Source organism: Apteryx rowi, unplaced genomic scaffold, assembly GCF_003343035.1.
Source record: "Apteryx rowi isolate R43461 unplaced genomic scaffold, aptRow1 scaffold_385, whole genome shotgun sequence".
Lineage (NCBI taxonomy): Eukaryota > Metazoa > Chordata > Aves > Apterygiformes > Apterygidae > Apteryx > Apteryx rowi.
Window position 1 is genome coordinate 594,769 of NW_020450363.1, and position 17,184 is coordinate 611,952.

The 17,184-nt window shown below is 36.1% G+C and overlaps 1 protein-coding gene across 9 annotated transcripts in view; it reads right to left on the reverse strand.

Annotated features, from left to right (window-relative positions):
- Nucleotides 1-17,184, reverse strand: part of OSBPL8 (oxysterol binding protein like 8) — a 101,015-nt gene that overhangs the window by 12,667 nt on the left and 71,164 nt on the right. For all 9 annotated transcript variants that reach the window (XM_026074298.1, XM_026074295.1, XM_026074297.1 and 6 more), the window contains 10 exons: nucleotides 16,409-16,510; nucleotides 14,862-15,065; nucleotides 10,199-10,283; nucleotides 8,699-8,870; nucleotides 6,264-6,492; nucleotides 4,691-4,875; nucleotides 2,587-2,668; nucleotides 1,793-1,891; nucleotides 1,290-1,386; nucleotides 838-936 (listed from right to left, as the gene is read on the reverse strand). In XM_026074298.1, coding sequence (XP_025930083.1) covers nucleotides 838-936; nucleotides 1,290-1,386; nucleotides 1,793-1,891; nucleotides 2,587-2,668; nucleotides 4,691-4,875; nucleotides 6,264-6,492; nucleotides 8,699-8,870; nucleotides 10,199-10,283; nucleotides 14,862-15,065; nucleotides 16,409-16,510 — 1,354 coding nt within the window. The remainder of the gene's footprint in view (nucleotides 1-837; nucleotides 937-1,289; nucleotides 1,387-1,792; nucleotides 1,892-2,586; nucleotides 2,669-4,690; nucleotides 4,876-6,263; nucleotides 6,493-8,698; nucleotides 8,871-10,198; nucleotides 10,284-14,861; nucleotides 15,066-16,408; nucleotides 16,511-17,184) is intronic.

Consider the following 17,184-nt stretch of genomic DNA (forward strand, 5'->3'; position numbering starts at 1 on the left):
TAACCCAAACACACACAAAAATCCAAGTGAATTACATGCATGGTGGAAGAACATGCATGTTGAAAAAAAGTATCTGCACATGCATCCATTGTAAGTGCTAATTTTTGTCACCAAAGCCGTTACCAAAAAAAAAAAAAAAGATACAGAATATCAAAAACATCCATGAAAAATTGAAAGAAAAGGGCCTACCAATCTAATGTCAAATTATTTAATTCTGCTAACTCATTTCCATACATCTCAAATGAAGAAAGCGTTATAGTTGCTGATTGGCCAAATTCTGGCAGAAAGTATACAGCTGGATATACTTGGACAAGTAGTAGTTTAAAAATCAGCAATACTGCAATGTATTTTGTACAACTACCAGACTTCCAGAAAGCTTTACAAACGACTAATGGGTTTCCTATGCTGAAACTAGAGATAAATGGGCATGATTTACACTCAAATAATGTATTCAGGGGTAGATACTAGCCTGACATTCACATTTACAAGAGAAAAAATACTGGAGAAGCTCAACAAAACTGTTCTTTAGAAAGAAAGCAATTCAAACTCAGTTAATTACTGTCATATAACAACAGATAGCTATATATATGCTTTTCCCATTTAGGTTGAGAAAAAAAATCCTTCTGTCTGAGCCAAAACCAGATCATTGCTCAAAAAACAACTGTATTTTTGTCTTGTTAAAATAGGTGAAAGTCTAGACAAAGAGAACCAAAGTTGTCTATGTTCAGAAAACTCTTCTCAGTTGACGAGCTCAAATCCAAGACAACGTACTATTTAGAATAACGAATCTCTGTTCTCATAACTTTGCCATCTAGCAAGTGAAAAAAACCACACTACCTTTACAATGAGCGTATGGCATAGTCATTACATAATCTTCTCCCCTATTTAGGAACATTAGCCGTCCTTCTCCATCTAGTATGGCAGATAGCGAATTCCCTAAAATTTGAAGAGATAATATTTGATCATGTAGTTTTCCCCCTGCAAGACAACAGTCAACATTTCCTAATAATTGAGCAACAAAATTAAGAACACTGGTATATTCAGTGCTGCAATCCATCCTTTCTAGTGAAGACACTAGAAAAAGCAGCATCTCCAATTATAAATCAAAATACTGATTACTCCCATGATCAGCAGTAAAAACTTTTTAAGGAAAGGTGAATACAATGATCAAAAACCCAATTCCTTTAACAGCCTTCTTCTATCCACAAAACTTAGCTTGTGGCATATGCGCACATTTTACACTTCTTCAATATCCAGAAAACATATCCAGAAAACATTATATTATTTACCATAGAATTTGGATTTGGCCAGAATGCTACCACTAAGGCAAAACCCATCCTTGCGGTTGCTAACATAGAAGGCAGATATTGGAGGATGATGAGATACCTGTTGAAAATACACATATTTGAACAAAAACATTCAACATAGTACAAACCTTGAGCTAACAACAGAATACAAAATTCAAGTTTTAGACATCTTTTAGACAAAGATCAAGCAAACAGTCTTACTGGATTTCAAGAGTTAATCAGAAAACTAATGGTTGACTTTTACTGGAGGAAGAGGGAAAAGACATGCTGGAAACACCTCTCTGTCTCTCTCGCTTGCTATGTCTCTGTCTCAGAAGACAGACTAAAAGAGTCATTTGTAAAAGAGCAATGCTCATCAGGAAAACCTTTTGAATATTTTTCGTGTATTTAAATACTTTTTTTGAAACTGCCACATCATTTGTCTAGCACAAAAATGCTATAAATGTATTTTTCCCAAAAACATTTTTTCCAGGTATTGCAACTACCTGTTCTGCAATGTAAAAAGTCTTGCTATTTGTCCTTGGATGAATCCACATGCAGCGGAAAGTCTCACCAAGTATAGGATTGTAGGGTTTTTTAAGTCCCTGAAGAAAAACAGAACAGTCATACATTGCAGGTAGAGAACTTACAAAATACTTTACCAGTCTGACACTGAAGATAAGACTGAGGAAAAAAAAAAAAGCATAATATATAATTTAGAACATGTTGTACTTGAGTTCATCATTTGAATATCATGCACATTTATTCTACTCTTCATTCTATGGGAACCAGCATAGACTTGGTACATGCACTAAATTTTCCCAGCCTACATATAAGGACAAAAAGAAATTGAAAATTATAGTAGGAGAATTATTACAGACCTATTGTATGAAGTTAGCTAAAAAGCACTTTCATCTGTCAATACTGTTTCCCACTAACATGACTACAAAAAGAATATATAGTACAAAGCTAACTGAAGAAGTGGAAATATTACTATTCCCCCTCACCAGAAATACGCCAAAGAGTGGTAAACAAAGAAATGTCTCAATTTTATCTCAAAAAATTTAGTTCAATTTCTACATCAAGGGGAAAAAAAAAACAGTTGAATATAGTCTATTTTAAGTATGGTTAGCGACCAAAAATGTCCGATTTTCCATCGTATAAATAACGAAAACTTAACCTTGCTTTTAAAAAAAATGCATAACAACATAATTAAATAACAAAACATACTCCAACACATCCCAAAGCTCTGAAACTAGACAGAGCCTCTAGCCTAATGACAAAATATGTGAAGAGACACCTTTGGCTTTTTGTAGAATCCCGACAAATACCACTTCACTACTTTCTTCATACGGTTGTAAGCATTCTCTTCAAGAGCAGCTCTATGAAACAAATGGAAGGGACAGATCAAATACAGAAATGAATTACATTATGTACTGTTTCAGTTATAACATCCTGTAAATCCTTGTGATATATCTTATAACTAGGAGCTGACCAAAATGATGTATTGTGATTTGCAGTACTGTAAAACTTCCAGCATGATGCATCAAAATAAAAATTTTCAAACAGTTGTCTCAAAATGGAAATCAAACAGAAAATCAGAAACAGCTCTTCCAAAACGGAGTCTTTTCCGAGAAGGGAAACTCTAACTGTACAAACAATGAAACATAGATTGCCAGAAACCTACCAAAATAACAGCAAGAATTTGTGTAAATCCAAAATAAATTCAAGGAAAACATTTCAAGTACAGTAAGTTAGTGTTTGTTTCAGCCAGTCTGTTCCACAAGTTTCCTCTCACCTACAACATACTCTACAGAGCATGAGGAAGCCTGCGTAGAATGTATTTGACCATACTATTTTGTATGCAGGCACACCTTGGAGATATCGTGGGTTCGGTTCCAGACCACCGCCATAAAGTGAGTCTCGTCATAAAGCGAGTCACACAAATTTTTTGTTTTCCCAGTGCATATAAAAGTTATGTTTACACTATACTGTAGTCTATTAAGTGTGCAATAGCATTATGTCTAAAAAAGCAATGTACAAAATGTGACACAGAGACACAAAGTGAGCACATGCTGTTGGAAAAATGGCACCAATAGACTTGCTCAATGCAGAGTTGCCACAAACCTTCAATTTCTAAAAAAGCAAAACAAAACAAAACCCCCCCAGTATCTGCAAAGTGCAGTAAAATGAGGTATGCCTGTATAAGATTTCAATGTGTAAATGACTGAGCAGACATAGCAGGATAAAAATTGTTTGAATGATAAAAGAGGAACATACAAAAACCCCTCCAAAACCCAGAAAGTATTATGTTCCAAGTATGGGCAAAATCCTCCTTGGAGGACTACTCTGGAGTACCTTCCATGGAAATTTTCCCCAAGGTCAGGTCTGGGAGACAGTGCTACAAAACATATTGCACGTGGTACACAAAGGACAAAATTACTAAAGTAAACCTGAGGTCTCTTAACATTTAGAAAACCTACTTGTCCAGTGAGTAATAAAAATAATGTTTTTGAAATTATACTAAATATTTTGTTTTCTATCTTTGACTCCTGCTTCTTTCTACTGCTAACAGACCCTGCACCTGTGGTGTAATCCACCTCAGAAGACTGTGTTTTGAAAGCATATTTACTTTCACGTTTAGTTTGACAAACTGAATCCTTCTCTCTTTCAAAAAGAGAACTGTATCTTTCCAGACCACATTGTGAAACTTTAGGCCCAAACAAGCTCTCTCTCCTTCCTATATAACAGGGAAAGACATAAAAAAAATGTTTATTTTACAAAGCCAATCAAGCTTAATCACAAGAAAGAAAAGTAGTGCAGGATGTACAGTATTTAGGCCTTTGTATCACTAAATCCTGTTCCAGTTCTTCCATCCACTCCAGTTCCTCCATTTATAAAAGATACTGCTTTAGAAAACTGATATACTCATGTACAGAACTGAGAGTTGAATAATATTTCAATTTGTTTCCTTTAAAATACTTGCTTTATTTGAGCATGCAAATACATTCTAAACTTGTAGGTAACCAAATACTTTTTTAAAAATGCTAACTGGTACTGTTTTACCATCTTAAATATGCATCCTAGAGAAAAAAACTAATTTTGAGAAGGCTTTTAACCACTCTCTAAAAGCTGTAACAGAAGTGTCTGCAACAGAATTGTTATTAAATTACTAATAGGGGACAGCCTTCAAGATGTACCATATGAGCTCTTAAGCATTTAGTTTTCAAAAAACCAAGGATATTTGATGATTGATATATTGCCAGACAAGCATTCAAACACTAAGCAGTCTATGACTTAAATTAAGAAGAGCACACAAGGAACAAACGTTTTAGTATCTCACCTGCTAATCAGTTTTAGTTTAAAAATGAAAATAAAGAAAACCAGAGATAGGATTGACTCACTCAGACAAAAAGTCTGCGTGGTAGTAGTAATCAGACAGCTTGTCCAGGAAGGAACGAGGTTCCAAGATAAACGTAGGCAATACAACCTTGGACAAGTCCATTCCTGGACGGACTTGCTTCAGCAGTGTCCAGATCAGACTTTTGTTTTCTTCTGACACTACTTCCGTCTGAGCAGCCTCCCCGGCCTAGGATGAATAAAAAACTGCTTACAGAAAGGTGAAACAAAATAATTTTTAAAAGAGAGATCAACACATTCTAAGGATGGAATGAGAACAGAAAACTGGATACTCAGAAGAGGTGAAGTAACTATGGGAGAAAGATCAAGTTCCTCTAAACAGACATATGATACATCTTTAACGCAGGATGCCAGATTTACTATCCAGCATTAAAACCAGATTTGTTTCATCAGCCCTAAAACATCATAGAAAAATTGGAGATAGAATATTGTTCAGAAGTCCTCCCTTAGCTTTTTTTCTAGGTATCAAGTACCTTTTCCTGTGTTCTCATGTGCGGAATTTATAAAGCAAAGGGCTGTTTATTCTATCAACTTTTCCCCACCATGAAAGCTGCCACATTTATGCCTTTCACCTGCCTCAACCAGTCAACGGTATCAGTTGTTTTCCCTCAAAGAGCTACTTAGGGTTTAGTGAGCAAAACCAGCAGCCCCACCCCAACATGCCTCCCTTCTGTCCAAGATGATGTGAGATATTTCTCCTTACAGCTTCTGAAACCAAAAGCGAAGCTGTAGGAAAAGCAGCCTTCTTTCCAAAACAGTTCTAAAATGCACAGTCAAGAATTAACTATCAACCTAAACTTTACTTAAAGGCCATGTAGAAACAATACTAGAAAGTAACAAAACACCAAGCAGTTTTGTCCAGTAAGTATTAAAAAATGGAAAATTTCTCACAGCACATGAGAGAGAGGAGATTTCTGAAAAAGTTAATTTTGGTTTTTGGTTACAAAGCTTTTGGTATCTTAATAGCAAATTAAACGAACAAATCCCCCTCATATTTGCCTCACGTAGATGCACAGGACAACCCGCACAAGTGGAATGGTAACTTTGCGCAATGTGGTAGAATCTAAGGTGACCACAGAAAGGACAGCAAGCCTTCTACTGAAATCCACAAACCCCATGGCTCTTCAACTCCTCTCTTAAAAAGAAAAGTAGAAAAAGAGAGGCAACAGCTTGCGTTAAAATATTTACAGCTCCTACTTCTTTATTTGAAGAAAAAAACCCTACAAATAAGTTAATGAAAAGCAATTAGAAATAACAACAAAAGGACAGAGACACAGTCAGCTTCTCTTGCAGGTGGTCCTTTCAAAAAAATCAATGCCTTCAGTTATTCAGAGCAATATTCCAAATAATCTTCTCATTATCTTTCCTCAAAATTTCAGACAAAAGCACAACAGTGGTATGGTATAGCAGAACATGGGTGGAAAAAATTTTTCCCCAGTATTGCTAAAAATACAAAAGCCAATCCTGCAAGTCAGTTTTCCAAATATGATTTGACCCCTAAAATATCAGCTTGCTCTTTGGAAAGGAGGTCTGCCCACTACATAAACAGCACTTTACCTCCCCAAGTTCTTCATGACTCTGTTCCAAATAAGTAGTTTCCTTAATATCGATTGGTTCAGGATCAACATAAGAATCGTCCTGTCGCTCTGATGTGTCACTGTCACTTTCTTCACTTTTCCCCAATCCATCATTATCAGATTCATCATGATCATTTTCCTTATCAGATTTGTCAGAGTACATATCCGGATCTTTAAACTGATGCCTTTCAATTTCACTGTCATTTAACCTACAAAAAATAAAGACAAAATGAATATCAACTCCACGCACTAATTTTTTGTTTCTAAACCAGGATCTTGACAAAATACAAAACATTAGTGCCAGTGAATATCAACCCTGATCTGGTAGCAATGTCAAACTAGCTTTGCTGGAGTAATGCAGGATGCACTCTTTTCACTGAAATGTTATATGCACTAAGTTTAGTTTCCTTATATTTTTACCTATTAAATTCTCAGATTAGTCTTCCCTGTATAGTTTCACTATATACTGGCATGCATGTAGACCAAAAAAGCCTGAAAGTATATGTAAAGTTCACTGTTTATTAGAGAAGAAGTTATGTTTGGTAACACTTCAAATAACTTTTATTCATAATATTTGTTTGTGCAAATGCATGAGTAGACAACCTAAATAACATGACTGAACCAACTGTTATATAGTGCAATAGCACTATAGCATAATTGGAAAGAAGGAGAAAGACTTCTGCAGAGTTTGGATAAATGGGATCACACTAACAGGGTGGGGAAGTGGCTCTCTATCTAGGAGAAAAAGATAAAATGAAAACAGGAGATTCTTTATTTGAAGTTGTACTTCATACAAGGCACTAATTGGCAGGTGGAGAACATTGCCTCTTCTCTCAGATTAAGGCAGTATAAGTAAATATTGATTTTTTTCAAAGATATAGGAGTTAACTTCAGCTGAGAGCTGGCCTTTTTAAAATTTTTGACCAAGCCCCAGCAGAGCATGCCTCAGTCTTTCTGGGAGGCTGTGCAACTGCGTAACCTGCAGTAGGAAGTGTGTAGGGCAGTGTTAATATGGAGCTAAAACCACCTTCACCTTTTTTCACCCTCTCCTGCCAACCTCATTAAAACTGAGACTGAAAATTTTTTGTTGCTTAGATAGTTAAACACTGAACACTCTTAGAATAGGCTACATCCAAAGAACTACTTAATTAAAACATCAGTCTTAATTAAGCTTAACAGTTGTAACTAATTGCTGTGATTGTAATTCAGGCCAGCTGAAGAGTTCTTATCTATCAGACCAGAACACAATGACATTAAATTACTATTGATGACTACAGATCTTCAGCTGAACTGTACAAAGCAATTTTACTTTTTCATGAGAGAATGGAAGGAGCAAGAACTTCCACAAAGAGACTGTTTGGTCATGTGGATAGAGCCATGAATTGGATCTGAGGCAACAATCTGCCTTTTCTCAGACTGTTTATGCCAGAAAGAATTGTGTTTCTCCCAGTGCAAAGCTTTACTTCCACCTCAAACACAGAAACATACTTTAACAGCAATACAAACTTCCTGCCCACCCAGAAAAGACAGACAGGCAACTGACTCTCCATACACGTGAGTGATTACTCAAAATATTTTTTTAATGTCAATCAAAAGTATATTGAATTTGTGGAAGATTACTCAGAAAAATCATGAACAGCTCATGTTTCAGACCTAATTATTTTAGATAAAGGAGTAAATCTTTTGTATTTTCTAATGCACTTTGCTGCCACAATCAAAGTGTTTGAAAACACAATTATCATGCTTGTTTACTAATATTTTTATGAGAAAGTTCATTATGCTCCCAAAAATCTAGCTGAAAGCATTTATTAAATTGAACAGGCAGTTACTCAAGTGTACTCAGTCACTGGATACCACATGATAACTTTTATCCACTTTCTGATACCAAAAAGGCTGAAGAGATCCAAGTGTGAGAATTCAGCTTTTGTGCTGCTTTTGACTTGAGTGACTTAACTTTAAATAGAGTGACTGAAGTATTATTAATTCATCTCATGAATCAAAGCTAAAACATGCTGAAACTGTTTAAATAACTATATTATTCATACTTTAACCAAAGAACAACATATATTCAGATCTACCAACTTTTATCACACAAATTGAACTTCATATTTTCAGGTGAAGCATACAAGAGAGACCAACTTGAGGATACCAAAAATTAAACTTTAACAATTGAGCTGAATATTTAAAAATTACAGATGTGATAGCCCACTTTGAGTTCCTTGGGCCAAACCTCCCTCTGTACCTAATTTTACTCTTACAAACCTTTACAAACACAGAGCAAATAAGGCATCTAAAGAGAATTCAGGAGCAAAAGAAACTGCAAGCTTAGAAAGAGATTCTCCCTCTGGAAAACTGAAGTTACTGCTATGAGGTTTTGCCAAAAGGACAATCAGATTTAGTAATTAATTTACTTACGGGAAGTTTTCTCCACTGTGTAAGTTGTTAGCACGAAGCAGACCGTAGAAAGACACATGTGTGCTGTCTGCTGAAGAGTTCAAATCATGTTCTTTACCTTCCCTAATCATTGTACGTTTAAGTAGACTTGAACATTTCAAAGCCAATTCCAAAGCATCCATCCAACACCTGCCTAAAGACAGATTTGTTACTAGAGTAAAAATTAAGTATTTAACCAAACTGTACAACTTCAATTTCCTAATTTCACAGTCCTTTCTCAATCTGTTCATTGAAGACGCACTTCAGTGAAAAAGAGAGGAGTTGTTCTATGTTACATGCATTGGATTTCATAATCTGGTAACAAAATCTGGTGGTGACAAAAATAACTCATGGCTACCCAGCTCTGGTACAAAAGATGTTTCAGGGTAGAACAAGCAAGGTAAGTTATGCTTCTATTACAGTATATTCTAGTATTTCTTCCTTAATGTAAGTATTGCGGTTCCATCTAGGCCCTAACTGTTGAATTCCTCCAAAGCTGCCTGCACCATGCTCTAGTTTTGAAGACTAAGTAACTGCATCACTTGGCAAAATTTGCCAATGTAATACAATAACAATGTGAAAAAGGAGCTATAATGGTAACATATAAATATCACTTCAATATAAAGCATTGGATATTTTAATTTTTCACAAAAAGTCATGTAACTAACAGAAAATAATTTGTTCATTCTTTCCATTCCTTATTTCTTCATTCTCCTGTATATAATCAGTTTCCAACTTGCAAGTCATTAATAAATAAAGTGTTTGAATATAATAATGAAGGTAGCATAAACTTACGCTTTTGGGATGAATTAGAATAACCCCAAAATGCTACTTCTTCTATTCCCCTTCAAATATACTATGTTTTAAAAAATCATCTCTTGATTTGAAGGCAAATAAAGTCCTACTTCTAAAGCCTGCACCGGTAAGCTTAATTAACCAACAGAAGGAAAGCAGCTGCTAAAGTAGTTACACAACAGTCTTAAATTTTGTTTCCCTTTTATAACTTTACAAGATGGTTGCACTAATATTGAGCACCACCTCCCCTGTGATGAAGGGTTGTTAGAAAACTATATTTTGAGGGAATTGTTACTGCTAGAGCTCTGCAATGTTACTGCATTTTATAATACATAAATAGTTGCATTAGAATCAAAGTATGTCCACATTAGCACTTTAAAAAGGAGCTAGGCTGAATATTAGACAAAAATTAACATAATGAAATCTGAAATAGCCCCTTTCCTCCTCTACCCAACCATAGCAAGGGAACTGTACAGAACCCAATGAGTTTCTTCAGGTCAATATTCTGCTTCAATAACCATGAAAAACTTCTAGTACCAACATAACTGAATGCACTAGGCTAATGGAGAGCTTTAACAACTGTGGAACTGCAAACACAGTGCTGTAATAGATATAGTAAAAGAACTAAAGCCATCTCTCTTCTAATAAGTTCTCAAATCATGGAAAAATACTAAAATATCTATTTACCATCTGATTCTGAAGCAGCTCGGATGATCAAATAACTGCTGGGTAATGGCTGAGTTATAGAACCAACTGCTTCACCTTTTGGACCCTTGAAATACAAAACAGAAGCAACAGCATTAGATATTTTAATTCAGTTTTAGAGTTTATCATTCAAACTGACACAGTGCAGGGCTATTTGCTGTCACTCAGCACCATCTAATGATGACATGAATGGAAAGATGGACAGCCCTCTTTTACTGGATTTCTTCTTCAGGGTCCTCACTCTTAAGTACAGCTCCCAGTTCAGCCCCACTTTGAAGAGAAAGGTCTTTGGCATTCAGATAGTTTTGGTGGTTTTTTTGGTAAATCATACTTGGCATAGTAACTTGCAAATGCTCTGCTGATGCCACTTACAGCAGGAAGACAAAAACATCAAAAGGGACCCTACTGGGGGTGTCACCCTCACTTTTAAGGGATTACAGCACATAGAGAGATTGCAAGGGACAAGCTATTCCTCTTCAGCTCTGTATTTGAGCTGAAGGGATGAGATTAAAAGCAAGCAAAACAAAAGGCGCTTCTGTGGGGAGGCTTAAGAGAGCTGATTTACAACAAATGCTGTCAAGCAGAAGAGCCCACATTTTTTTACAGCAGCCAGCTCTTCCCCTCTCTGGTCTCTGTTCTTTTTTGATGAGAGCAAAGATTCTTCTCGGTTCCTAACAGGACGCTATGGTTCATAAGCATAGCAAGACACAAGGGCAAGACAAACCACAGCAGAGAACAGGAGGCCCTTTTCAGTGATCCACTTCATGCTGATCTTACATGACAATGTGCTTGGCTTCTCAGCACTGCACTATGCTCCAGGAATGCAAGCTTTCTGCCTGTCCTCAGAAGACAGACAAGTCACTCTACATTTACAGAAAATGGAAGATAACCCCTCCCACCCAAACACTTGGCATCTCTATAGGTTCCCCCTTCTTCCTTTCTCCTTCCCTCCTTTCTCTTCAACTTCTCCACTATCCAATAGTCAATTCACAAAATATTTAGGTGCCTAACCTTAGACTTCGATGGAGTTGGTGCCCCCCAAAAAGGGCCATGCCCAGGTCTATAAAAGGCATTTAGATGCTTAAGTCCCTCTATAAGGAGTATCAGCAGGACACCATGACATTGTGTTCAACCAAAAGACACAGAGAGGATTTAAAATGCCAAATTTTAATTTTCGCTATGAAGTTTTGTGCATTTGGAATTTAAAAATTATTCCCAAAGACCCTTCTATTTTTGCCAAGCATTGTTTTGGGAATAGAATACCAAGCAACCATGCTCCTTTGAAAAGTTCACCCATGGAAACTTTAAGACAACTGATAGGCAAAGAGGGCTGTATTAAAAAATAATAATAATAATACTTGAAACTATCATTGAAAGCTGGGTTAAGCCTGCCTAACTGATGAGTTAACACATTTTGGTCTTGGTTGATTTCCCCAGAGAAGCCTAATGAAAAGTTAGTACACGGCTTAGAAGAGGGAATTTGAAAGCAAGCAGAAGTTTAGAGCAAAAGCAGATAAAGGCAGATATTTTAGAAGCAAGCATATGAAACAGCCAAAACATTTCCAGAAGTGGGAGGGGGATAGCAAGGAGTGTTGGTGGCACTTAGATACCAACACACACAAGCCAGCGCTGGTGTAAATGATGTTCAGCAACTTCTGAATAATAAATACAAAGTAACAGCAACCTGGGTGTTAAAAGATTATATATTGCAGCCCTCCTTCAGAATGAGTTGAAAGGTGCACCTATGAAAAGTGTTGGGTGAAGTGGAAATATGAGGACTGGGAGTTAACTATACAAAAGCCACAAGAGACAACACCATGCAGGAGCACTCCTCGTTTCCAGGGCAGATCACTGGGTGGGCATGTGGGGAAATGGTCTAGACTGGTGCCCCAGGGAGGGAAGGGCACTGTGGCACAGCGTGGCACATCGCAGTGCGGCAGGAGAGCTGCTGCAGCGCTGCGCAAAGGGGAGGGCAAAGTGCTACAGCACGGTGGGTGCTGCAGTGCTGCGCAAAGGCCTCGGCCATCACAAGTCCTCCAATTCTCAGGTTACAGAACACAGACTAAGGGCAGAGCTCTGCCCATGAGACCTGGGTGTACAGGATATAGTATTTACTGTGCACCAAATAACTGTAATTTGGGAATGATAAGATTGCTGCTGTGAGAAAGGTATACTCTTTGACTGCTTTGACAACGCAGTCATTAGAACTGAGCAAATAATTTTGCAGTGAACATTTAAGTAGGCTGACTTCTTTTGGAATAACTGCTTGTGGATCTTGATTTTCTGTAACTGATTAATGTTCCAAAAGCACCGGACATTTTTTATTTTGATGTCACCAGTTATGAATTCAAAACCAATTATCTGTATATTAATACTCTTTATGAGACATTGGTTACTTTCCATTGGTTAGGTGACTTTATTTGAACTGTTTCTGTTCCTGACTAAATGACTATATAAGTACTCAACTGCAAGGCAATGGCTAAGTTTAAAATTCCACTTCCACAGATTAAAAAAACTTTTAAATTTACTTCCTACAGAATATTCATGCCAATAAAACTCAAATGTCATGAACATACATAGAAAGTAACAAAAATAGATAAGCAGTCACACTTTTAACTAAATTTACTAGTGAAAAATTATTTTCAATAATTTTTCTAGGTAGCAATCTCAGAAAATTAAAATGGCATCAGGACTGGGCACGTGAAGGAGAATGAACAAAATACAGTGCATCAGCAACCTCAGAGTGCATGAGGAACATCAAAGACCACAGCAATAGGCTTAAGGGAGCATGTTAAGTGACTGGCCTCAAACTACTGCAGAAGAGAATTTGCAATCTGCCAAAAGTGGAAAGTGTGTTCAAGCAAGAAAATCTCCTGCAGTACTTACACCTGTGTAAATATTTTCTTGCAATGTCATCTTCCTAGGCTGATGGCAAACAAGGTTCATTTTATCTTAGACTTCAGGCTTGTTCTGGTAAATCTACTCTGTAAATCAGTCAATTGCTATTATGCTTATGAACGTTTGCCTCACAGTAATAAATCTGTAACTAGGAAGTTATAGTTGACTAGGAAAACAAGGCAGAAAGTTTCAAACTTCAAGGCCTTTCATCTAATTAAAACTAGTAATTCTCAACTGCAAATAGCCATACCAAAATGAATAAATGCCACTCCAGCTCTCAGCACATTTAGAATGGACAATATCAATTTGTTCAGGTTCAAAATTTGACCTACCTTAAAAAAGTAAAAAGCTGGTGGGCCATGTCCTCTAAATTCTAAATATCTAGTTAAAAAAAAACAAACAAATCCATTTCTCATTGCCAAGCAATAAAGAAATATAAGATTGATTTGTGATCTTCTGCAGACAGGCCACCACTTTGCAATGTAGGTATAAATGATCATAAATCATTAAGTCACATTAACACCACACATGCTGTAGCTTTGTAAAAGAGTATGAAGTTTGTGTTCTGCAAATGTGACATCACGACTAATCAGTGAAAAATCCTCCTAAACAATACTGAAATAAAATTATTCTAAAAAGTAACTACAAAAGATTCGATCTACATGTCATAAATTTAGATAATACTGATAATACTTCAGGAAGAAGACCTCAAACAAACATCAGGAATTACACTTGCTGACTAACTTCCTGGTCTGAGATAAAGAAGAAGCAAAAACAGTGTAGCGCATTCCACAGATATCACAGCACCACATCTATATCAATAAAAGATTCACAAGATACAGTCCCACAATTAGTATCTGTATTAAGATGTATGTCGCAGAGGGAATACTTCTTTCTGACAAGGGTTTTAATATTGTACAATAATTTCAACTAAAACAAGATGTAATTTCAGGAGGTAAATACATTCACTTGTGCTATGCTTCCACACTCCTGCTCCATATGTACACATAAAACAAGGACTCTAATAGTTTTTTTTATTCAAGTATAAAACGTAAATAATAGCAAATTTTGAAATAAAGATTCTCATGAGAAACTGAAATAATCCTTTACTGTGCAGAACACACTATGCTTTTCAACAATTATGGGCTAAGAACTACTAATAGTATTATGTCATGTATGACAAAGCAAACACCAAAAGTGAAGGAAAATATTTATCTTTCTAAAATTTCAGCAAAAAAAAGGAACATAAGTAGGTAACGAGTTGTAATATATACTATTGTACAATATACTATTGAATGTTTTATTACATCCTTAATAATAGAACCGGAAGCCAAGAAATGCTTATAACCCATCTCAGCTCTTTCATTCTGGCAAATCACTTCCTTCCTTAAATGTCCCACCACAGGTAATGATCGTAAGATCAGATTGGATTGAAATAAAATACAACATTATGTACTATACTCTTTTCTTCCGCTTACACCACTGTCAGGGACTGAACTGATTTCTTTAATGGCATCTTTCCACACACCATATGAAGCTATTTAAGCATATAGAGCAGTGTAAGCTATACAGCATAAATCAAATACCTTTTGTAATGAGGAAGAATAGATGTTGAAGTTTTACATTCAGAATAGGCAAACCAGTTAAGCTTTAACAGAATATCTAGTCCAACTTTTCATTAAGGTTGTTTTCACTCATAGTTGGTAATGCTAATAACACATACAGTTCTTAATGGATGACCACTAACCTTTACAGCCCATATGGACTGCTCCAAAGGATGAAAAAGTTTGAAACAAAAGCCATCTTTTTTAGAAGGCCTCTCAATGAGTTCACAAGCATTCAGGAGCACTGTTCCTACCCACTGGCCATTTTTGGGAGTTTTGTAAATAAGCAAGACTCCTGGTTTTAGTACACACCACAGCTTGGTCCAGCTTTTCAAGGTACCACGAATCTAGAAGATAAATAGTTAAAGTTAAATCTGAGTGAAGTCAGTACCAAAATCATTCCCTTTAACAAAAGGGCAACTAAAATTGAATTTATTTAGTAGCTTTACTCCAAGCAAAGTTTATCGAGTGTATAAAGTTTTACCAAATGTTTATTCAATTTCATCAAAAGAACAGTAAAAGTGTAATCTTAATGCCCATTCTTCTACTCTTTCTTGATGAAAACTTATTCTACAAATGGGTGTGTGTGTATGTGTGTGTGTGTGTGTGTGTGTGTGTGTATATATATATATATTTTTTAAACACACACACATACACACACACACACACACACACACAGATCTGGATGTACTTGGAGATTTCATCTGAAACCTCCATGAATTTTTCTATTTGGAAAATATTTTACCACTAGTATGAAATTAATATATAGATACAGATATATATAAAGGTATAAATATCTTTGAAAGCAGAGCTCCTCTGAAAATAGATCAGAAGCCTGGTGAGAAAAACAGAATAGTCACGAAATAACAACTTTCATATATACGTGTATTTCTTGGATAAAATCTCTTATAAATAGCTATTAACTTCATTCCATAGATGACAGGAGAACCTTTCAAGTCCCTGAATTTGCATATCTGACTAGGCTGCTTACAGCAATTGTCATCTCTGGAATTTAATTCCTTCTGCATCTTCAGGACTGAACGCCAATCTGACGTCTGAGCAGTATTCTAGCCTATTCACCTTGATTTTGCAAAAAGCTGGAGAAACTTTTCTCAGATAAACTATCATTCAAAGCTAATAAAATGAGTAACAGGCTTTTCTGTACAATTTGCAAGAAATAAGTTTACAAATTTAAGAAATTAAACAAATAGACTGCAGTACTTTTGATGACACTGACTACTATCCGTAAGAAATTAATTTCTCATCTTTTATACAAGTATTAGAGGACAGTTAGCTCTTACGAGAGGAAAGAAAAATAACCAGAAAGAGATACATAAAGAAGCCTGTATTCAAATATCTAACACATCTGAATGACTTTCGCTACTGGTAACAGAGCTTAAATTCAAAGCGTAAAACAAAAGGACAAAATAAGAGTCTGAAAGCCAGCTCATCTGAAGTTAATTGCGATGCATATGAGATGTGACTACGGTGACTGCAGTAAGTAAGAGCTAGGTTTACTCCATTATTCCTCCAGGATTTGAGCAGAAAGACTCTGGGATGCAATTAATAGCTCCTGTGCTTGTAGAAAAACATTAATCAGCAACTAAGAGATAGAAATTTTTCTATTCTGGTGAGAAAGCAGCAGGCAGCTGCTAGATCTTCAGCTCAGGTTTCACAGTTAAATTCTGACCTTCAACCAGTCTGCCATAACAATAACTGATGGGTCTGTGATAGTGCTAAGTAATTCTTTCGTAGCTCTCTTCTTCTCTTCTCTGTAATTTTTCTTTTGAACCTGTAATTAATAATAAAAATATTTATAATGCCACAGACACAAACAAGTAATCACAGCACAAAAAGTCATCTATAAATACAAGTTAAGGAAAAAAACTTCTAAGTTCCATTTGCAATACAGATACAGAGAAGTAGCTTTAAAACACAATAGAGTATTTGACTTCAAGATATAAAAGACTCTTCAATGTTCTGTTTCAAGACCGACTACTTCAGATACTTCTGCAGTTTGTTTTTCAGACTGAGGATCATGAAAACTGCCAGATTCATATTTACAGGTACATTATCTGGTCAGTCACCTTCATTCACCAATTACTTTTCCTTGCCAGTAGAAATTCACAGTGGTATAATCTCCCCTCCTTTAGTGGCAAAAAATTTTACATTTCTCCTGCCATGTTATCTGCCAAACAGTGGCATTTGGTCTTGTTACAACACAGGCACAAAGCCAGTAGGAAAACTACAGGGACTGCAAGTTGTAACCTTGATAATTCTTTTCACCATCTCATTGCATGGAGTAGATTACATCCCAAGGTCCTTTCTAACCTAAATTATCCTATAATCTTCTGTCACCTTAAAGACTACATTACAGAAGCCCATACTCAAGTAACAACACAGTAAGATTGGAAAACTGAAGAGAATCAACAACACTACTTCTCACAATACTTAGATATTCCATAG